Source organism: Mesoplodon bidens (assembly GCF_964165515.1).
Source record: "Mesoplodon bidens genome assembly, chromosome: 13".
Taxonomy (NCBI): Eukaryota; Metazoa; Chordata; class Mammalia; order Artiodactyla; family Ziphiidae; genus Mesoplodon; species Mesoplodon bidens.
Genome location: NC_138169.1, coordinates 22,689,808 through 22,713,542, shown reverse-complemented (window position 1 = coordinate 22,713,542; position 23,735 = coordinate 22,689,808). Strand labels below are relative to the sequence as shown.

The 23,735-nt window shown below is 41.7% G+C and overlaps 2 protein-coding genes across 2 annotated transcripts in view; both read right to left on the bottom strand.

Annotated features, from left to right (window-relative positions):
* Positions 1–173: 173 nt before the first annotated feature.
* On the bottom strand, positions 174–12,236 carry CCDC117 (coiled-coil domain containing 117). Its single transcript, XM_081251629.1, has 5 exons — positions 10,837–12,236; positions 10,097–10,147; positions 4,126–4,350; positions 3,518–3,655; positions 174–1,034 (listed from the first exon to the last, which is right to left on the bottom strand). Exons 1-5 carry the CDS (start codon positions 11,016–11,018, stop codon positions 797–799), a joined length of 834 nt encoding a protein of 277 aa, XP_081107755.1. The 5' UTR covers positions 11,019–12,236; the 3' UTR covers positions 174–796.
* A 1,391-nt stretch (positions 12,237–13,627) lies between these two features.
* HSCB (HscB mitochondrial iron-sulfur cluster cochaperone) overlaps positions 13,628–23,735 on the bottom strand; it is a 40,759-nt gene continuing 30,651 nt past the window's right edge. The window contains exon 6 of the mRNA XM_081252943.1: positions 13,628–14,941. Coding sequence (XP_081109069.1) covers positions 14,895–14,941 — 47 coding nt within the window. The 3' untranslated portion in view covers positions 13,628–14,894. The remainder of the gene's footprint in view (positions 14,942–23,735) is intronic.

Below are 23,735 nucleotides of genomic sequence, written 5' to 3'. Positions count from 1 at the left end.
CCCTGCATCGGCAGGTGGACCCTCAACCACTGCGCCACCAGAGAAGCCCTACCTCACAACCTTTTAAACTATCACTCAAAGTTAATTAAGCTGTAAACATTACTGAATAACTGGGCTTATGGATTATCCAAGGGAAACCAAGGAGCAACAGTAGCACAAGGCAAAAGAGCCTCAAAGGAAAAACCTTTTCTTTGTATTTTTCATTGCATTTTCAGAGGCAAAGAGGGGAGCCACAACGCTACTGGCTATTTAATCAATATAGCTACACTGAATTGACAACTAATATACAGGTTTCAGAGCCTCTGTTAATTTCCCCAGCATAGGCTTAAGCTACTGCCTCCTTCCTCCGTCTCCCCGATCATATATAGTCACCACTGTAAACAGAGCTCATATCTACAGATGAAGTTGTGGCTCGACTGTCAAAATACACATAGTAGGAGAGCATCCTACTTTCTTAATGCATCTTTTTCAACTCAAGTATCTGAATGATACAGACAATGTGACAGATGACTTAAAAGTCATGCTTACACATATAGCTTCTATACTTGACTTTGCAGAATGTACTCCTTATTCCTTTAATAAGACCCCTAGAAAACTGCTTTTCTCTTGAGACAAGTTTCCTTGGCAAAAGTTGAATTCAAGAAATGGCTACCCAAAATGAGAGTCCCACCCCAAATCACAGGTGGAGATATTACACCCGTTTCAAAATTTTCAAGTCCCTATACTGTACAAGCAGGCTCATGACTGAACACATAAGCCTTCTAAAATTTGACAACTTTAGTATAGAAACTGGTGTCTAGAGTTCCATCTCTTCTTCTGTGCAAGCAGCTGTCTCCAAACTAGTGTAAACAGGCAACCCTGTTTGCCGAGGTTCCAAGAACAGTTCAGTTCTTTGAGGGAAGGCAGTGCCAGCAGCTGCATGCTTAGTTTGGCTCTCTCCTGTGTAGTTCTTAGCATTAGATGACAGCTTTGGCTTATCAGAAAGGAGTTCAGGGAGAGGTTTCCAGAGCACAAGCTCCATGGAAGGACGGCTCCTAAGACATAAAATACAGATTTTTATCAATAATTTTGTAACATGAAAATAAAAGACGTACATTGAAAAACTATTGTTTGCTACCTAACATCTAAAAACTGATGGGATTAAATAGGAGATTTATGACAATCCAAATTGATCTTTACAAATGCCACTCAAGTACATTAAATTTTACAGTTCTGCATGCATTTTTAAGCAAACCAACTGGTTGTACAGATGCTGTGATTAGAATATAAACATTCAACATGAAAAACAGAGGCCCTTGATTTATTATAGTTTTTTCTTAAATTGTGGTTAGTATTAGTAGATGTGAGCTACTATCTTGCACTAAACCATTATAAACGAAAAAGAAACACTGGCCAAACACACTAAAAATACCTCAGTATGCCTTTTGCTTAGTACAGCTATGAAACATAATGCTTTTTGCAATAAGCCACTGTCTGTGCCTACCCCCACCCCCTCGCTGCCCTCTCCATCTAGTGATGGTTTGATGGTTTCTGGGACCCAAGGGCAAGTAAGGAAAAATAAAACACAATGAAGAACACACCCACACACACACAAGGCTAGCTTCTGGAAAACTACCAAGAGCAGAAAGTGCTATGTTTTAGGCTGGAGGGCAATGTGACCTGCTTACTCTTGGCTAAACTATTTACCCATCCTAAGGGCTGGGTAGTCAGAATTATAAGCTCAAGCTAGGAGGCTAATGCAAAACCCTTGTGAGCTAACATCGAGCAGCAGTGGAACCCACTGTGTCTAAAGACAATACTGCCTCATCTACCTGGCATCAGTGGGACTGGTATCCTAAGAGAATTTTTCAGATATCTGACACTTACCCTCACTGAGTACCAAGTCTATCTGAAGTCTTTTCTAGGCAACATCTAAATGGCACTTTATAACTTGCCAACTACAGTTGGCCCTCCGTATCTGTCGGGTTTTGATTCAGACCATTTTATTTTTTAATTAATTAATTAATTAATTAACTTATTTTTGGCTGTGTTGGGTCTTCATTGCTGCGTGCAGGTTCTCTCTAGTTGTGGCAAGTGGGGGCTACTCTTCGTTGCAGTGCGTGGGCTCCCCATTGTGGTGGTTTCTCTTGTTGTAGAGCACAGGCTCTAGGTGCACAGGCCTCAGCAGCTACAGCATGCGGGCTCAGTAGTTGTGGCTCACGGGCTCTAGCATGCAGGCTCAGTAGTTGTGGCACAAGGGCTTAGTTGCTCCGCGGCATGTGGGATCTTCCCAGACTAGGGCTCAAACCCGTGTCCCCTGCAATGGCAGGCGGATTCCTAACCACTGCGCTACCAGGGAAACCCCAGACCATTTTATATAAGCGAACTGAGCATTCTTGGATTTTTTTTTTTGCGGTACGCGGGCCTCTCACTGTTGTGGCCTCTCCCGTTGTGGAGCACAGGCTCCGGACGTGCAGGCTCAGCGGCCATGGCTCACGGGCCCAGCCGCTCCACGGCATGTGGGATCCTCCCGGACCGGGGCATGAACCCGTGTCCCCTGCATCGGCAGGCGGACTCTCAACCACTGCGCCACCAGGGAAGTCCAAGCATCCTTGGATTTTAGTATCCGCAGGGGGTCTTGGACCCAATCCCCCCATGGATATTAAGAGACAACTGTACTTTACAGAGTCGGTAATGACCACTTGAAATCATCTAAGCTCCAGGACTACAAGAATTACAGGGCTATCATTAGTTCTTATGTAAATGGGCTCCAGGCTGCTTTGCTTTTCAGGTTCTTATGTTTGCTTTCCAGGTGCCTCTCCTGTTCTCACACTGTACTGTCACTATTCACTACTATGAGTTTGTCTGTTCTGCTGTTTTTGTGTTTCTACTCTGATGATGGAGGAAACCAGATAACTGAGCTGATCAAACTGGGTCTAAACTAAGTGCAAAATGGCTCTTATAGCTAAAGGCCTGAGGGGCTACACACTATGAGGTAAGAATATGAGCTGTGGATTGTGGCCTTTGTGATAACTTTTTTGATTGCTGGGAGACTTTTGTTTCCTAGGTCCTAATAGTGGTCCTAGATAACTGAGAGAGCCAGGTAAAAGGTACTTTTGAAATGTGGTTCCTACATCCTATCATAGGAATTTGAGAGAATGGGTTTTTTTTTTTTTTAACATCTTTATTGGAGTATAATTGCTCTACAATGGTGTGTTAGTTTCTGCTGTATAACAAAGTGAATCAGCTACACATATACATATGAGAATGGGTTCTTTCTTGCCAATCCTCCCATTTCCAAATATTAGACTATTAGTGCATTTTAGGGCTTCAAAACAACCCAGGGCTGAGTACACAAGGCAGCCAACTCCTGCTTGCACAGCATTTTGCTCACCCCAATGAACTAAGAAAAGGTCTCCAACCTGGGCTAAATACAAAACGTACTGGGCTTTCACTTGGTTGGCGATCAGGAAGTGTCTAGAGGCTGGGTTTTCCCTCCAAGATCATAACTGAATGGAAACCAGAAACCAAAACTTACATGGACTCAATCATTTTCTTTGTAAAGACTTCATCAAATTCCCTCTTCAAACTTGTTTTCATGGTATCAGAAAGGACGAGGCTGGGAAGATGGTTAATATTTCTGTCAGCTTCAACTTCTTCATCTTCGTCAATTATTCTAAATAAAGACAGAAGCGAAGGAAGAAAGAAAAATTATTTAGTTAAGCTATTATATATTCTATTAATTGGACAAAATTTAAAAAATAAAAAAAGGATAAATGCAACAGGTGCTACAGCAAAATATCAAGTAAAATATGAGACTATACCTGAGAGAAAGAAGTAGACACGAGTTGTTCAACATTTAACCAAAATGTTTTACATGAGAGGCAATCAAATTTGAAGAATGTGTCCCTAAAAACCCTCATACCAAAAATTAATATTCAGAGATAGTAAGTGAAAATATTTAGTACCGTTCTATGAGAAGAGTTTACTTTAACGTTTAAAGTATATACTTTGAGCTTTCTGATTTTTATAGTCTGATACATTGAGAATCAAGGATTCACCAAATGATGAATTAGACTAACTTGAAAGAGTAGAGATGTTACATAGGAACAATAATAAGCAGCTAGATATATGCTGCCCATTTACCTGTCCTCAATTTCCTGAAGCCTCCTTCGGGCAACTTCACACTGTGGTTCTCCCGTTGTCTGATCCATCTCTTCACAAATAACATCTAACATGTCAGGTGCAGAAAGCCCACTAGTGCACGGATTTACTCCATGACCCTCTATATCCTGATGTGCACAAAGAATCCAGTCATTAGGACCAGCACAGAGCCCTGCTTCAGTTAGCCTTTTCTTTCTTAATGGACAACTGGAAAAAAAAAAAAAAATCAATGAAAATCCTGGCTAATATAAATGAAATGTGTATCATCCCCATCTCTAATCAAATTCTTCTACGAAAAACCTCTAATTTTTGACAGTGTGTGATTACAAGATGGAAAATCACACATTTTCTTTTAAGTCATTCTCACAGCCTCCCTGAGATGTTTCCCTTCCCGACATTTGTCAAATTAGGTTGCAACTGCAAGAGTTTTGCCTTTCCAGATTAGAAGTGTTCGATGTGGGAATTTAAAGTCGTTCTTACTTATTCAGCCCTGGAAAGGTCAAGTGAGAAGTAAAGAATACAAAAATCACAAAGTAGCAATTCAGTGCCAGCCATATTTTTTCATATTGCTGCTGCTCTATTACACTGGGCATATGAGGAGGTAATCTGCAGGCATCCTATATTCCCTTAGGGCAAAAATATACGCTTCACCAGGTCTGCAGCAAGTACTACAGGTGCAAATGATATTGCTGATTTTTTCGTTCTCTCCAAAAATGGCAGAGGCTGCCATTTGCTCTATGGGTCCCTGAATAATAATGGGGTGCACTTTTCTCCTGCCTTGCAACATAAACTATCCTCACTTCCTAGAAATTTTGTATTTCCTTGAGACCTTAGAATTCATCAAATCCAATTTCTTTGTTTGGCACATGTGGAAATTAGGACCTCGAAAACTAAAGTGCTCCCTCCAAAGTGTCACATAAGGTGAGTTGTATTGATATTTTGGGTACCAGACCCCAGAGACAGACCCTGAATCCTACCTCTATGCCATTTTCACTAAAACCTCCTGCCTTGTTAGGGAAATTCAACTGTTCAAGCTCTTACCACGAACTAGTATCTGCAAGCACTATGACCTGCCTGGTGTTTAGCTGAGACCTGTCCTGAAGCAAGTTAAATAGACAACCAGCCCTGCTCTATTTGAGTATTTAGACCAAAAGTACATTATTGCTTGGGCATCACCAAGCACAATCTCAAGACCAGAACACAGCTCTGCAACCAAAAAATTCATTAATGGCCACCACAGCTTCTGATTCTAAACTAAGAGTTAAAGGAAGAAGCATGTATTTTAGAGAGAAATTTCTATTTCATGTCAAGACTATGAAAATCAACATTCAAGTCTCTGGCAATATAAAATCTGACAAGTAATAATGCTCTCTTGAACCTAGATTTTTGACTGGAATCAACTATTAAATGAGATGTTTAGTGTATAATCATTTTTAATTCATAAGAAAGTATTAAGAATGTCTATCCATAAATCAAACATTTCTGTAGTATTTGGATAAAGTACGTGATGTTTTCAAAAGCAGAAGAAAAAGTTATAGACATAAGAAGTCATGTTGGACTTCCCTGGTGGCTCCATACTTAAGAATCCGCCTACCAATGCAGGGGACATGGGTTTGAGCCCGGTCTGGGAAGATCCCACATGCCGCAGAGCAACTAAGCCCGTGCGCCACAACTACTGAGCCTGTGCTCTAGAGCCCGTGAACCGCAACTACTGAGCCTGCGTGCCACAACTACTAAGCCCACACGCCTAGGGCCTGTGCTCTGCAACGAGAAGCCACTGCACCGCAACAAAGAGTAGCCCCCACTCACTGCAACCAGAGAAAGCCCGCGTGCAGCAATGAAGACTCACACAGCCAAAAAAAAAAAAAAAAAAGTCATGTAAGAAAAAGCAGAATAAATCTAGAAGGAACAGGTAATTTCCTAGCATATCTAACAATTCAACTATTAAATACAGCTGAGGGACTTCCTTGCTGGTCCAGTGGGTAAGACTCCATGCTCCCAGTGCAGGGGGCCTGGGTTCCATCCCTGGTGGGGGAACTAGATCCCGCATGCATGCCGCAACTAAAAAATCCTGTATGCCGCAACGAAGGCCTGGAGCAGCCTAAATAAATTTTTTTTTTTTGAAAGATCTTTAAATGCAACTGAGTATCAGAGCTGGGTTCTGATCTCTGATCTCCAACATAATTTGGGCTTAATTATTTTATGCCTCTAGGTCCACTTTGCAAATACTTAGAGATCAATGATGAGTAAGTCCCAAACAAAATGGGATATAAAAGACTTTAAAGTTCTGATAAGAGCTATGGAAGTGGCAGGCAGGCAGCACACTTCTAGGTATTTGACATCCAATTGTCCAGTCCCAGGGCCTCAATCTCTCCACGTGTATGTTAAAGATGGTTAACATTTAAAGCCAATTGTTTGTACACTTCAAACTTTTTATTTACGACACTGGAACCCTTTATTCAATAATCTCCTATAAGGAACCCCAAAAGATAAAAGCAAAGAGGTCCCTGTGTATCTACAGTGATCCCAAGGCTAGAGAGAACATAAATATTGTCTGGTCCAGAGGTTTTTTATTTTATTATTTATTTATTAAAAAAAAATTTTTGGCCATACGCCGCAGCATTCAGGATTTTTAGTTCCCCAACCAGGGATCAAACCCATGCCCCCTGCATTGGAAGGGGAGAGTCTTAACCATTGGACTGCCAGGGAAGTCCCAGAAGTGTTTTTAAACTGAGACAACTTTCAAATCTACTGTCTCGTTAGTGTATGTATCAACCAGGTGAGAAAATTCAAAGTTTCTGCTGGCAAAAAAAGGAAAAAAAAAAGATCATACACAAAGTTGAAAGACAAACAACAAATCTGGGGAAAACAAAACATATATAATAAACTGCCTTCCTTAATAAAATTTCTTATAGATTAACAAGAAAAAGACCGATAAGCCAATAAAAAATTTGCAGAAACATGAACAATTCACACAAAGTGAAACACAGATGGCTTAAAAGATGTTCAACATCGCCTATAATTTACAAAATACAAATTAAAAGTGACCTAATTTAATTATAAAATGCCTACACTTATAAAAGTACATACAATAATTATGAAACAAAAATCCAGGGGCTTCCCTGGTGGCGCAGTGGCTGAGAGTCCGCCTGCTGATGCAGGGGACGCGGGTTTGTGCCCCGGTCCGGGAAGATCCCACATGCCGCGGAGCGGCTGGGCCCGTGAGCCATGGCCGCTGAGCCTGTGCATCTGGAGCCTGTGCTCCGCAGTGGGAGAGGCCACAACAGTGAGAGGCCCGCGTACCGCAAAAAAAAAAAAAAAAAAAATCCATGGAAATAATATTCAAGAGATAGACTGCTGCCAGAATCCCCAAATGGTACTCTACTCACTCCTCCCTGTAAGTAAATACTGTCTTTCATGGTAATCACTTCATTTAAAAAAAAATACATGATCAAGTATGTAGATATGCAATCTTCAAGTTTTTAGTTTTGCCTGGTTTTGAACCTTATATATAAGGAATTATACTGTATACATATACATTCTTGTAATGTTCTTTTTGCTCATACTATAAGACACATCTAGGTTGATAGATGTGGGTTGTTTTGTTTTTTTTTTTGCTGAATTGAACTCAGCAAAAACTTTACTTTATCTATTGTACTGTTCAGAGACATTCCAATTTTGAGCTATCATGAACAAGGATGCTATGAACTTTCTTGTACACATCTCCTGATGAGCACATGTACATACTCAAGAGGAGAACTGCTGAGTAAATGGGTATGTGCACCTTCAACTCATGCGATAATGCAAAACTGTTTCCCAAAGTGTTGTAGCAATTTACATACTCATCCATAGCGTTTCAGAGTTCCTGGTGCTACAGAACCCTCCAGTATCTGGTGGTGGAGTATCTTATTGTGCCTTTAATATGCACTTCCCTAAAGACCGATGAGGTCAAACATCTTTTCATTTAGTTGGTCATTTGGATATCCCCTTTGGGGAAATCTTTTACTCATTTTTTTTTAGACTGTCTGCCTATGAGATGCAATTTTTTACCTATCAGTTAAGTGGTGATCAAAAAGTTTGAAAATACAGTTCTGATGAGAAGATGGAGAAACAGGCATTCCCACGGTAAAAGGAGTATAAATTGGCAACAACTTTTTCCAACATTCAACCAAATTGTCCATCGACAGATGAATGAATAAAGATGTGGCACATATATACAATGGAATATTACTCAGCCATAGAAAGGAACAAAATTCAGTTATTTGTAGTGAGGTGGATGGACCTAGAATCTTTCATACAGAGTGAAGTAAGTCAGAAAGAGAAAAACAAATACCGTATGCTAACACATATATATATGGAATCTAAAAAAAAAAAAGGTTCTGAAGAACTTAGGGACAGGACAGGAATAAAGACCCAGACGTAGAGAATGGACTTGAGGACACGGGGAGGGGGAAGGGTAAGCTGGGACGAAGTGAGAGAGTGGCATGGCCATATATATACTACAAAATGTAAAATAGATAGCTGGTGGGAAGCAGCTGCATTGCACAGGGAGATCAGCTCCATGCTTTGTGACCACCTAAAGGGGTGGGATAGGGAGGGTGGGAGGGAGACGCAAGAGGGAGGGGATATGGGGATATATGTATACATATAGCTGATTCACTTTGTTATACAGTAGAAACTAACACAACATTATAAAGCAATTATACTCCAATAAAGATGTTCAAAAAAAAAAGAATGGTGGTCATGGTAGATTTGTTAGTAATAACAAAGATTAGAATTAACTTAGAAATCCATCACTAGGAGACTGGTTAATTATCTGTACCTAGCCTTACAATAGAATTCCACTCACCTGTTGAAAGAGAAATTAGGTAGAACTCTATGTGCCCATATGCAACAAGCTACAGGAGAGTAAAATGAAAAGATCTGATGTGTTGCAGTGTGAACAGTATCTTATTTACAATGTAAAAAACCAGAAATATATACAGTTATAAACTTGTAAATTTTTACATTATCTTCCTTAGGAGACATAGGAAACAGGCAACAAGGATAACTCCTGGGGAGAACAAGCAAGAAGTGTAAGACTTTTCAATACGTAGCCTTCTGCGAATTCTTTTATTTTGTGCACATAACAATATTCACATGGCTCAAAGTTCAAACATTTCGATCGCTTATATATATATTTTAACATCTTTATTGGAGTATAATTGTTTTACAATGTTATGTTAGTTTCTGCTGTATAACAAAGTGAATCAGCTATACATATACATATATCCCCATATCTCCTCCCTCTTGCGTCTCCTTCCCACCCTCCCTATCCCACCCTGTAGGTGGTCACAAAGCACGGAGCTGATCTCCCTGTGCTATGCAGCTGCTTCCCACTAGCTAGCTATTTTACATTTGGTAGTGTATATATGTCCATGCCACTCTCTCACTTCGTCCCAGCTTACCCTTCCCCCTCCCCGTGTCCTCAAGTCCATTCTCTACGTCTGGGTCTTTATTCCTGTCCTGCTTCTAGGTTCTTCAGAACCATTTTTTCTTTTAGATTCCACATATATGTGTTATCATGCGGTATTTGTTTTTCTCTTTCTGACTTACTTCACTCTGTATGACAGACTCTAGGTGCATCCACCTCACTACAAATAACTCAATTTCGTTTCTTTTTATGGCTGAGTAATACTCCATTGTATATATGTGCCACATCTTCTTTATCCATTCATCTATCGATGGACACTTAGGTTGCTTCCATGTCCAGGCTATACAATTGTTTACAGAGTGACAAGTTTCCCTCTGACCTGCCCAGCTCCATTCTCTAAAACCTAACCCATGTTATCAGTTCCTTGGACCTCCTTTCAGACACCTGATGTTTCACCCTTTCACTTAAAAACAAAGTTATGGATATAAAACAGGTTAAATTAAGTGACCATTAAGTGAATAAAAGGCACCTGAAACTTACTCATCCTCCTCCTCCTCTCGCTTGTGTTTCTTTCTATGGTGAACTGAAACACTGTTGAAACAAACCAGAAAATCAGTCAGTTGAGAAATTTATTGAGCGGGTGCATTCAGCATCCACTTTCTGGCTCCGATAATCTTGCCCACCCCATTCCCACCAGCTGTCCCCTTCCTTGCCGAGTGTAATGGATATACAGGTCACGAGGTCAGTCAGGTATAGAGACTGAAATCTAAACTTCTCATTTGGTCAAGACCGGGGGAGATAAATTGAGGGGGACCACCGTAGGGAAAACGTATCGGGGCAGGCACCGGGCTAAGCACTTTATTTTACGATCCCACTAGGAGGATCCACTTCTGTCCCAAGTTGCGGATGAGAAAACTCAATGTCCGAGAGGCGCTGAAAGTTAACAGCAGCGGCGGCTCCGCCGCGGTCTGGAGGGAGCGAGGCGAGTGCGCGCCCAGGGCAGCTCCAGGCCCGGCTCGACCCGGCTCGACCCGGCTCCCTTCCTCGCACGCCCTGGGCGAGCTCGGACCGTTTCCTCACTTCCCGGGACGCAGAGGGGCCAGGGTCCGAACCGGACCCCCGCGCTTTGTTACCTCAGATGACTTACGGTAACCGACTGTGGGGCTCAGTATCCTCATCAGCAACCTGGGGCTGAGAAGCCCCCGCCGAAGGTCGCGGGGAGGGTCAAGTAGCTCGCGCCCGCCCGCCGCCCGCCGCCCGCCGCCCGCCGAGATCCTCACCGTCCGCGCGCCGCGCTCCCGCCCGGGCTGCTCAGGGCGGCGCGGGGTTCCCACCGCAGGGCCAGCTCGGTGCCGTCCGTCCCCGGCGGGAAGGCCCGACCGGGGAAAGCCGGTGGCGGCTGTAGGAAGTCCGAGCCGCCTCTCAGCGGGAGGCCGCTGAAAGGCCGGCCAAGCGCGGCCATGGCCGGAGAGATGAGGAGGCTGCGCCCGCGGCCCCGGCCGCCCGCGGCCCCAGACCCGGCAGCGGCTGCCACAGCGGATGCCAAGAGGCGCCAGCTTCTGAGCCCGCTCCCGACCCCACGTCACGCCTTCTAGAACCCTCCACCCCAAGCCGCCCGGGGCACGCCGGGATTTGTTGTGTGTGGAGAACTGCTGACGCGAGGTCTGCCGGGAGTTGAAGTCCTTGCGGACTACAAACAAGATGGCTGCCTGTCCGAGTCTCCGGGGCTGGAGGATGGCCCTGGCCAACCTAGAATATGATCTAGGTTCGAATCCTCACTCAGCAAGTTATGGAACCTCTGTACCTCAGTTTTCTCAGCAGTAGTACCTATGTTCATAAGACCGATGGGAGAATTAAATGGATTAAAACATCTAAAGCCCTTAGGACACTTCTTGGCACATAATACATGTTAAAAATCAGCTACTAATCCCTTCTGTTTTAATGTAAATGAAGTTGATGATGCCTTAGAGGGAACAGCATGGAGGATGAGGGAAAGCTTCAGAGCTCTTGTGAGAGGGACTGGCAAGACTTCCAGGCTCTATCTGGGGCATCCAGAGACAAAGTCTTGCTAAAGGGCTAGCAGAATTTGTCACCAAAACCACTGATCACAATCATTTTTCCCATCTCAGGAAATGGCACCATCATCTAGTCTGAGTTACTTATACCAAAGTCAATGCCCTTCAGCCAAAGACCACCAAGAACACACCTGTAATTGACCAAAGATGGATTTATTGACTTACTGCAGTCAGGGAGTGTCTCAGTAAGAGGGTGTTAGAAAAGGCTTCCTATAGGATTTCGGTGTGTCATAGGGGGATTTGGGGGCAGGTCAAAGAAGCAGGGCTTTGCTCTGGACTTAATACTGTCAGGAAGCAGAGATAATTCTATGGTTATCTTAGCTAATCTTTTCTAGAAGGTGGGGGGAATGAAGGGAGGTTAAACCTACAGTTGGTAAAGAAGCAACAGTCCTTGCATTAGCCAGGATGGGAGATGTTTGGTCATTTTTGTGCTTTGGACAATGTTAGGATTGGGTTACAGACAGGATTACAAAGGGGTCTTGCTTTTATCTTGATCCATAGAGGTCACATCTCAGTCCCTGTTTGATGTTGATGTTCTGTGAAATTGTTTAACAGGAAACACCAGGGTCCACCTGATAGTACCAGGCCAGTTTCAGCTGTCAGAAGATGCTTTTCTCTTTCTAACCAAAACCCTAAGCATCATCATTGATGCCTCTTTTTTGTTCACTGCCCCCCCCCCCATATTTAATCAGTTAGCAAGTCCTATGGGCTCGTGAAAGGCCTCCAGATTTCTCTTCATTTTTCTCCATCTCCATTGCCTTCATGGTAGTCTGGGAAAAAGTAAATGGACCCCTTTGTCTAATGTAATATGATTGATTCAGTTTAAGTTTTCTTACTGACATTTACAATGCAGTTTTGCCTCCTTAAGGTAACACCCTACTTACCTCAACTGGATATAAAAGATATTCTCCTGGGTCACTTCTACAAATGGCCAACTCATTCCTCACATGAAAAAAAAAATCCTTCCAGATGATGTTATATACACATAGACATACAAATATACATTTATAAAAGGGAGTCCTACTCTATATATTATTCTGAAACTTCTTTTCCACCTAATTATATTTCCTGAATGTCTATCGAAATTCATTCTTTTATCCTTTAATTCACAATTCTATACTAAGTTGCATGCCCCTTATCAAGCAATGTATTAGAATTAATAATTTATTAGGTACTTCCTATTTGCAGGTGCTCTTTACCCAGATAAAGTCAAGTATTCCTCATAATAATGCTAAATTGCATGCTTTTATGCACCTATTTTACATATAAGGAAATTGAGGCAGGTTATGGTTCCCAATTCCCTCAGCTATAAGTGTTGGAGCCAGTGTTCAGCCCCAGGTCTGAGACCCTAGATCCTGCCTGAAACTTCTAGGCTTTGCTCCATCTCATTGAATTCCCTGGAAAAAGTGCTTTGGGGGAATCAGTGAAAGCCTCAGTATAATGTGTCTGAGAGAGACTACATGGAGCTTCGGACCCCTGGAAGAAAAAAACAGGATCACTGTGTACTGTCTCCCACACTAGCTTGGGGAGAGTGGCTATGGAACTTAACAGTGGCCACTGAGAGCATCTCTTCTTTTCAGTGACAATCCAGGCCTGCCTCCTAGAGGTGACTTCTGGATCACCTCGCATAGGATTGGTGGGTCAGAGACATACAGACACTTAGACAATCCCTTCCTGACTCCTTTTTCCTGGTGGCTAATCTTATTTATCTTTTTATTAAAAAAAAAGTTTTCTGGTTTTAAAACTAACACAGGGGCTTCCCTGGTGGCACAGTGGTTGAGAGTCCACCTGCCGATGCAAGGGGACACGAGTTCGTGCCCTGGTCCGGGAAGATCCCACATGCCACGGAGCGGCTGGGCCCGTGAGCTATGGCCGCTGAGCCTGCGCGTCCAGAGCCTGTGCTCCGCAACGGGAGAGGCCACAACAGTGAGAGGCCCGCGTATTGCAAAAAACAAACAAACAAACAAACAAAAACTAACACAGGTTCTTAGTAAAAAATTAGTTGAAGTGGTGATAAAAGGTTAGAGAAGCAAATAAAAATCACCTTAATAACATCCCATTAGAAGCATGATTGTTATGAATATCCTTCCAGTCTTTTTTCTTATTTGTGTGTATGTGCACACTCATGTACCTGTGTGCTAGTGTCCAATACACACATAAGAGCTCTGCACTATCGCAACTAGACCACAGATACTCATATGACTCTATATAAAGACAGCAAAACCAAACTTAGAGAGGGTAATTTGTCTACATAATTAATAGTCGTTAGTTACTAGGGCTTAGCAAGAAACAACCTCGTCAGGATGTTAATACAAAAATATTAGGCTTCATCCCCTCTGGAAGAAAAGACACCAAACCAAAATGTTGATGGCAATACCAGAACTTACACTTTCTGGGTATAAGCTTTTATTCTTTTCCAATGAATATGTACTATTTATTAGGCCATAAAGGATAAATGTTTTTGAAATAAACAATTGATGAGGTACAACGGACTGAAACTTTGTGGCCCCCCAAATTCATGTGTTGAAATCCTGACCCCCAATGTGATAGTATTAGGATAGTATTAGGCCTCTGGGAGGTGATTAGGTCATGAGGGTGGAGCCCTCACAAATGCCCTTATAAAGAGACCCTACGAAGCTCCCCTGCCCCTTCTACCATGTGAGGACACAGCAGAAAGATGGCCATCTATGAACTAGGAATGTGTTGTCACCAGACACTGAATCTGCTGGCGCCTCCATCTCAGACTTCCCAGCCTCCAGAACTGTGAGCATAAATTTCTGTTGTTTATATAACACCCAGTCTATGATATTTGTTATATCAGCCTGGATGGACTAGGACATGAGGTTAAAAACAAGAGGCTGAAGAAGCAAACACCGGCAGCAGCATGCATTTATTGAACACTTACTATGTACCAGGCACTGTGCTGAGGGCACTATTTCATGTTGGCTCCACAACAACTCTGTACTACGGTGTTAATATCACCACTTTGCAGAATTAGAGGCTAAGATTCAGTGAGGTGAAGGACCAATCTCAAGGTCTCACAGTTAGTAATGATGGTTCTGGAAAGATTTGACTGATTCCAAAACCAGGAATATCATTACCGCTTTCCACAAGCAAATAGAAACTTTTTTTTTTCCTGCTGAGGATCCTCAAATGCATATTCGAGGGAAGATCCTTGCATTAGTCAGGGTTCTGCAGAGAAACAGAAACTACAGGATATACAGGGATGTATATATAAGAGGAGACCTATTACAGGAATCGACTTACTTGGTTATGGAAGCCAGGAAGTCCCACCATCTGCCATCTGCAACTAGAAAACCAGAAAGCCAGTGATGTAATTGAGCCTGAGTCTGAAGGCTTGCCAATCAGGCGGTTGATGGTGTAAGTCTCTGAGTGCGAAAGCCTGAGTACCAGGAGGACCGACATTCAAGGGCAGCAGATGGATGTCTCAGCTCCAGCAGACAGAGAGAGCCAATTTGCCCTTCCTCCTCCTCTTTCTTCTATTAGAGCCCCCAGTGGATTGGCGGGTGCCCACTCACATCGAAGGGCCACCTGCAATACTCAGTTCCCCAATTCAATTTCTAATCTCTTCCAGAAACATCCTCAGAAGCACACCCAGAAATGATGTTTTACCAGCTATTGGTGCATCCCTTAGGCTAATCAAGTTAATACATAAAATTAACCATCGCAATTCCTAGGGAATTAATGCTCCTGCTTAAAAAAGGAGAACGACCTTGGCTGTCAAGGACAGAGTGAAAACTGTACGTTCAGGTGTTGCCAATGACATTCCAAATAGAGGAGCTCTTTCTCAAAAGCAGCATTTGTTCTCAGATCATAAAAGAATTGGCGTATTATGGCTACAGGCATGGAAAAAAATGTGTGCGTATGAGGATAAAAAAGGATGTAATATGTAAATAGGAAATACTGTGTTAGGGCACGGGAATTTTTCATGATTATTTTAAAACAAATCCCAGAATTGTATTTTATCTGTAAATGCTTTAACATTTATCTCTAACAAATATTTAAAACAAAACAAAACATAACCACAATGCTTTTATCACACCTAAACAGAATTAATAATAATTCTTTAAAATCATCTTATCTGTATTCACATTTTTCCAAGTGTCCCCACATGTCTTTTTTCTGTTGGTTTGATGGCATCACAGTTCAACCTCGTATTAGGTTTGCCTGTCTCTTTTTTTTCTTTTAATTCTTTTTTTCATTTCTAATATCCTACTGGTCTTTTAAAAAAATTATTTATTTATTTATTTATTTAATTTTTTTGGCTGAGTTGGGTCTTCGTTGCTGCGTGCGGGCCTTCTCTAGTTGTGGCAAGCGGGGGCTACTCTCTGTTGTGCTGCGCAGTCTTCTCAGTGCAGAGCATGGGCTCTAGGCATGCAGGTTTCAGTAGTTATGGCACACGGGCTCAGTAGTTGTGGCTCGCAGGCTCTAGAGCGCAGCCTCAGTAGTTGTGGCACACAGGCTCAGTAGTTGTGGCTTGCAGGCTCTAGAGCGCAGCCTCAGTAGTTGTGGCACACAGGTTTAGTTGCTCTGTGGCATGTGGGATCTTCCCGGACCAGGGCTTGAACCCATGTCCCCTGCATTGGCAGGCGGATCCTTAACCACTGTGCCACCAGGGAAGCCCTTGCCTGTCTCTTGAGTCTCCGTTAGTCTAGACCTCCCGTCTGCTTTTTCCCTTTTTCATCATTTGTTGACTAATGGGTCATCTGGTCATTGGCATTGTCCTGGTGAGCACTGATGGCGGTGATGAGGTATCTTCACATGGCTTCTCGGGTTGACATCAACAAGGGAGCCTGGAGCAGAAGAGGAAGGAAAGGGCAGATACTCCCACCTGCCGGGTAAGCACAGTCCCAGTTGATGGCAGCTTCCTCGTGCAGGCAATTAGGATTTTGCAGAAGAACTGGGATATCAGTATCACCATGACTCCAGAGGCTCTGTTTTTCTCTTCCCTACTGGAGCCTCCTAGCTGGTCTCCCTGCTCCACTCTTGCCCTCCAGCCCGTAAGCCACAGAGATATTTGTCCACCATGCAATCTTGATGTGCTCCTCCCCTGCTCTAAACCCTCTATGACTCTCTATTACTCTTAAGGGGGTCCAACCTCCTTACCAGACTCCATATTCCTTCAGGTTCCCTCCCCTTCCCACCTCCTGAGCTTTATCTCTATCCCCACCTGATGTCTGCATCCAGCAGTTTGGATTTTCTTCAATTTTCTATTGACTTCCTCTTGCTTCTTCTCTCTCACCTCCAAACTTTTGCATACATTTTTCCTTCTCCCTGGTGACAATTTCCTTCTTTTGCATCCAAACCGACCTATCCAGGATATCAGATGTTTGTGATACTTTCAGAGGCATAAGAGGGGAGGTACTATAGATTGCAGGCAATGACAAGTGGGCCTACTTGAAGCTCTTGGAGTACTCTGGAGAATGTATTCTGCCAGGGGTAGGCTTGAAAATAGGAAATGAAGGATTTTCACACGGCTCTTTGGGGTTAGCATCAATGAGAATGCCCAGGACCTTGGTTGGTTTCCTTGGTGCCCATGACTCAGGCAGAATAAATGGGCAATAGGTCTGGGCTATGAAGCAACAGCCTTGTTTCCACATTGTCCCAAGGAACAATGGAGGAGCTCCCATACTCATTCTTAGCTATTCATTATGTGTTGTTCTCATAGCTCTGATATGTATTTAAAAAAATAAAACTGAATTTATTTATAAAGTTTTATCTAGAGATATTTTCCCATGCATTACACTGTGATGTGACCTACAATTTTCATTCTATTATTTCTCCACAGACTGTGTGATGGAATGTTTGTGTTGGCATTGGTCCACCCCAGGGCGGGTATGTTCCTCCCTAACCACAATACACACTCCTGGGTGGCAAGGAGATTCAATTAAAGGCAACTCTTACAAGTGCTTCAGCTGTCTTTCACTTTTCTGAACTCTAGAATTTCTGCTCATTAACATTATCAATGTTGAAATCAGTTTTTCATTGATAAGATGAGTGGTGTTTAAGACATGGACTAATTGGAATTACTTTGGGGGTGTCTTCATCCTGACATTAATAAGGTATAAAAATCTAGTGAGCCCTTCACCCTCTTGTACTCAAGATAGCATTCTTGGTTTGATTCTTAACTAGTCCTGTGCTCCATACTAGTGGGGAGGGTTCTTGGTCATACCCTGCCACTGGAATACTTTTTCATTTGCCTCAGATGAACCTTTTGTGTAATGAATTTTGGAGAAACAAAGAGGAACAGAGCTGGGACTTGGAGATTCTAGAATAAGTCTTATCACTATTTTGTGCCTGCTTGCTAAATGTCCTTACTGAAGGAAGAATTTTTTGTGAAACTTGCTTTCATTAAAACCTAGTAGAGGGCTTCCCTGGTGGCGCAGTATGGGAAACAAGTGTTCAAGCCCTGGTCTGGGAAGATCCCACATGCCGTAGAGCAACTAAGCCCATGTACCACAACTACTGAGCCTGTGCTCTAGAGCCTGCGAGCCAAAACTACTGAAGCCCTCGCACCACAACTACCGAAGCCTGCGTGCCCTAGAGCCTGTGCTCCTCAACAAGAGAAACCCCACTCGCTGCAACAAGAGAAGCCCCACTCGCTGCAACAAGAGAAGCCCCACTCGCTGCAACAAGAGAAGCCCCACTCGCTGCAACAAGAGAAGCCCCACTCGCTGCATCTAGAGAAAGCCCACACGTAGCAATGAAGACCCAACACAGCCAAAAATAATAAATAAATAAAATAAATTTATTTTAAAAACCTAGTAGAAAAAGAAAACAAAAACCAAAAACCCTAGTAGAACCAAAGGGTGAAAAAGAAATCCCAGGGGAAACTGGGAAGTGCTTTGAGATGAATGAAAACAAAAATACAATATACCAAGACTTATGGGATTCAGTAAAAGCAATGCCTAGAGGGAAATTTAGCTATAAACACTTCCACCTTAAGAAACTAGAAAAAGGAAGAGTAAACTAAATACAAAGGAAGCAGAAGGGAGGAAATAATAAAGACTAGAGCAGAAATAAAGAAATAAAGAGTAGAAAAAAATAGAGAGAAATCAAGGAAACTAAAAGTTGATTCTTTGAAAAGACTAACACAACTGACAAACTGACAAACCTTTAGCTAGATGGATCAAGACACAGAAAGCAAAGACTCAAATTACTAAAATTAGGAATGAAAGAGGGAATTATAAGGGAAAATCATAAACAAATGTATGCCAACAAATTAGATAATTTATATGAAATGGATAAATTCATAGAAAGACAAATTAAAACTGATTTGAGAAGAAATAGAAATTTTGAATAGACCTATAATAAGAGACTGAATTAGTAATTAACAATCTTCCTACAAAGAAAAGACCAGGCCCACATGGCTTCACCAGTGAAATCTACTGAATATTTAAAGAAAAATTAACAGCAATCCTTTACAAACACTTCCAGCAAATAGGAGGGAAAATTTCCCAATCCATTATAAGAGGCCAGTGTTACCTTGATGCCTAAATCAAATACTAACTAAAGAATGTCACTCACCAGCTTTATAAGGATTAGGTCATTAGCCACTGCAATAGCTGACTTTCAACACACTCTGAAAGGAGTTCTGGGCAGAGATCAGGAATGGGGCACTCTGCTCTGGGAAACCTGGCAGGTGTGCAGGTAGATAGATTTTTTTATTTTATTTTATTTTATTTTGACTGAGTTGGGTCTTCATCGCTGCATGCGGGCTTTTCTCTGGTTGCAGCGAGCGGGGGCTACTCTTTGTTGTGGTGTGCGGGATGTTTACTGCAGTGGCTTCTCTTGTTGCAGAGCGTGGGCTCTAGGCACGCAGGCTCAGTAATTGTGGCTCTTGGGCTGTAGAGCACAAGCTCAGTAGTTGTGGCACACAGGCTTTGTTGGTCCACGGCATGTGGGATCTTCCCACACCAGGGCTCGAACCCGTGTCCCCTGCAGTGGCTGGTGGATTCTTAACCACTGAGCCACCAGGGAAGTCCCTGTTTGTAGATTTTTTAAAAAAATTTTTTGCTTTATAACAAATTTAATCAGTTATACATATACATATGTTCCCATACCCCCTCACTTTTGCGTCTCCCTCCCACCCTCCCTATCCCACCCCTCCAGGCGGTCACAAAGCACCGAGCTGATCTCCCTGTGCTATGCGGCTGCTTCCCACTAGCTATCTACCTTACGTTTGGTAGTGTACATATGTCCATGCCGCTCTTTCACTTTGTCACAGTTTACCCTTCCCCCTCCCCATATCCTCAAGTCCATTCTCTAGTAGGTCTGTGTCTTTATTCCTGTCTTACCCCTATGTTCTTCATGACATTTTTTTTTCTTAAATTCCATATATATGTGTCAGCATACAGTATTTGTCTTTCTCTTTCTGACTTACTTCACTCTGTATGACAGACTCTGGGTCCATCCACCTCATTACAAATAGCTCAATTTCATTTCTTTTTATGGCTGAATAATATTCCATTGTATATATGTGCCACATCTTCTTTACCCATTCATCCGATGATGGACACTTAGGTTGTTTCCATCTCCGGGCTATTGTAAATAGGGCTGCTATGAACATTTTGGTACATGTCTCTTTTTGAATTATGGTTTTCTCAGGGTATATGCCCAGTAGTGGGATTGCTGGGTCATATGGTAGTTCTATTTGTAGTTTTTTAAGGAACCTCCATACCGTTCTCCATAGTGGCTGTACCAATTCACATTCCCACCAGCAGTGCAAGAGTGTTCCCTTTTTTCCACACCCTCTCCAGCATTTATTGTTTCTAGATTTTTTGATGATGGCCATTCTGACTGGTGTGAGATGATATCTCATTGTAGTTTTGATTTGCATTTCTGTAATGAGTAAAGATGTTGAACATCCTTTCATGTGTTTGTTGGCAGTCTGTATATTTTCTGTGGAGAAATGTCTATTTAGGTCTTCTGCCCATTTTTGGATTGGGTTGTTTGTTTTTTTATTATTGAGCTGCATGAGCTGCTTATAAATTTTGGAGATTAATCCTTTGTCAGTTGCTTCATTTGCAAATATTTTCTCCCATTCTGAGGGTTGTCTTTTCGTCTTGTTTATGGTTTCCTTTGCTGTGCAAAAGCTTTGAAGTTTCATTAGGTCCCATGTGTTTATTTTTGTCTTTATTTCCATTTCTCTAGGAGGTGGGTCAAAAAGGATCTTGCTGTGATTTATGTCATAGAGTGTTCTGCCTATGTTTTCCTCTAAGAGTTTGATAGTGTCTGGCCTTACATTTAGGTCTTTAATCCATTTTGAGCTTATTTTTGTGTATGGTGTTAGGGAGTGATCTAATCTCATACTTTTACATGTCCCTATCCAGTTTTCCCAGCACCACTTATTGAAGAGACTGTCCTTTCTCCACTGTACATTCCTGCCTCCTTTATCAAAGATAAGGTGACTATATGTGCGTGGGTTTATCTCTGGGCTTTCTATCCTGTTCCATTGATCTATCTTTCTGTTTTTGTGCCAGTACCATGCTCTCTTGATGACTGTAGCTTTGTTGTATAGTCTGAAGTCAGGGAGCCTGATTCCTCCAGCTCCATTTTTCGTTCTCAAGATTGCTTTGGCTATTCGGGGTCTTTTGCCTTTCCATACAAATTGTGAAATTTTTTGTTCTAGTTCTGTGAAAAATGCCAGTGGTAGTTTGATAGGGATTGCATTGAATCTGTAGATTGCTTTGGGTAGTAGAGTCATTTTCACAATGTTGATTCTTCCAATCCAAGAACATGGTACATCTCTCCATCTATTTGTATCATCTTTAATTTCTTTCATCAGTGTCTTATAATTTTCTGCATACAGGTCTTTTGTCTCCTTAGGTAGGTTTATTCCTAGATATTTTATTCTTTTTGTTGCAATGGTAAATGGGAGTGTTTCCTTGATTTCACTTTCAGATTTTTCATCATTAGTATATAGGAATGCCAGAGATTTCTGTGCATTAATTTTGTATCCTGCAACTTGACCAAATTCATCGATTAGCTCTAGAAATTTTCTGGTAGCATCTTTAGGATTCTCTATGTATAGTATCATGTCATCTGCAAACAGTGACAGCTTTACTTCTTCTTTTCCAATTTGGATTCCTTTTATTTCCTTTTCTTCTCTGATTGCTGTGGCTAAAACTTCCAAAACTAAGTTGAATAAGAGTGGTGAGAGTGGGCAACCTTGTCTTGTTCCTGATCTTAGTGGAAATGGTTTCAGTTTTTCACCATTGAGGATGATGCTGGCTGTGGGTTTGTCTTATAGGGCCTTTATTATGTTGAGGAAAGTTCCCTCTATGCCTACTTTCTGGAGGGTTTTTATCATAAATGGGTGTTGAATTTTGTCGAAAGCTTTCTCTGCATCTATTGAGATGATCATATGGTTTTTCTCCTTCAATTTGTTAATATGGTGTATCACGTTGATTGATTTGCATATATTGAAGAATCCTTGCATTCGTGGAATAAACCCCACTTGATCATGGTGTATGATCCTTTTAATGTGCTGTTGGATTCTGTTTGCTAGTATTTTGTTGAGGATTTTTGCATCTATGTTCATCAGTGATATTGGCCTGTAGTTTTCTTTCTTTGTGACATCCTTGTCTGGTTTTGGTATCAAGGTGATGGTGGCCTCGTAGAATGAGTTTGGGAGTGTTCCTCCCTCTGCTATATTTTGGAAGAGTCTGAGAAGGATAGGTGTTAGCTCTTCTCTAAATGCTTGATAGAATTCGCCTGTGAAGCCATCTGGTCCTGGGCTTTTGTTTGTTGGAAGATTTTTTATCACAGTCTCAATTTCAGTGCTTGTGATTGGTCTGTTCATATGTTCTATTTCTTCCTGATTCAGTCTTGGCAGGTTGTGCATTTCTAAGAATTTGTCCATTTCTTCCAGGTTGTCCATTTTATTGGCATAGAGTTGCTTATAGTAATCTCTCATGATCTTTTGTATTTCTGCAGTGTTAGTTGTTACTTCTCCTTTTTCATTTCTAATTCTATTGATTTGAGTCTTCTCCCTTTTTTTCTTGATGAGTCTGGCTAATGGTTTATCAATTTTGTTTATCTTCTCAAAGAACCAGCTTTTAGTTTTATTGATCTTTGCTAGCGTTTCCTTCATTTCTATTTTATTTATTTCTGATCTGATTTTTAAGATTTCTTTTCTTCTGCTAACTTTGGGATGTTTTTGTTCTTCTTCCTCTAATTGCTTTAGGTGCAAGGTTAGGTTGTTTATTCGAGATGTTTCCTGTTTCTTAAGGTGGGATTGTATTGCTATAAACTTCCCTCTTAGAACTGCTTTTGCTGCATCCCATAGGTTTTGGGTCGTCGTGTCTCCATTGTCATTTGTTTCTAGGTATTTTTTAATTTCCTCTTTGATTTCTTCAGTGATCACTTCGTTATTAAGTAGTGTATTGTTTAGCCTCCATGTGTTTGTATTTTTTACAGATCTTTTCCTGTAATTGATATCTAGTCTCATAGCATTGTGGTCAGAAAAGATACTTGATACAATTTCAATTTTCTTAAATTTACCAAGGCTTGATTTGTGACCCAAGATATGATCTATCCTGGAGAATGTTCCATGAGCACTTGAGAAAAATGTGTATTCTGTTGTTTTTGGATGGAATGTCCTATAAATATCAATTAAGTCCATCTTGTTTAATGTATCATTTAAAGCTTGTGTTTCCTTATTTATTTTCATTTTGGATGATCTGTCCATTGGTGAAAGTGGGGTGTTAAAGTCCCCTACTATGAGTGTGTTACTGTCGATTTCTCCTTTTATGGCTGTTAGTATTTGCCTTATGTATTGAGGTGCTCCTATGTTGGGTGCATAAATATTTACAATTGTTATATCTTCTTCTTGGACCGATCCCTTGATCATTATGTAGTGTCCTTCTTTGTCTCTTCTAGTAGTCTTTATTTTAAAGTCTATTTTGTCTGATATGAGAATTGCTACTCCAGCTTTCTTTTGGTTTCCATTTGCATGGAATATCTTTTTCCATCCCCTTACTTTCAGTCTGTATGTGTCTCTAGGTCTGAAGTGGGTCTCTTGTAGACAGCATATATATGGGTCTTGTTTTTGTATCCATTCAGCCAATCTGTGTCTTTTG

What these genes read in the sequence shown, in the direction of transcription:
- CCDC117 (XM_081251629.1), bottom strand. Translation starts at nt 11,018, where the DNA reads ATGGCCGCGCTTGGCCGGCCTTTCAGCGGCCTCCCGCTGAGAGGCGGC. An exon ending in GGGAGCGCGGCGCGCGGACG is followed by an intron (nt 10,148 to 10,836) that starts GTGAGGATCTCG and finishes TTGTTTCAACAG; the next exon opens with TGTTTCAGTTCACCATAGAA. An exon ending in CGAGAGGAGGAGGAGGATGA is followed by an intron (nt 4,351 to 10,096) that starts GTAAGTTTCAGG and finishes TTTTTTTTCCAG; the next exon opens with TTGTCCATTAAGAAAGAAAA.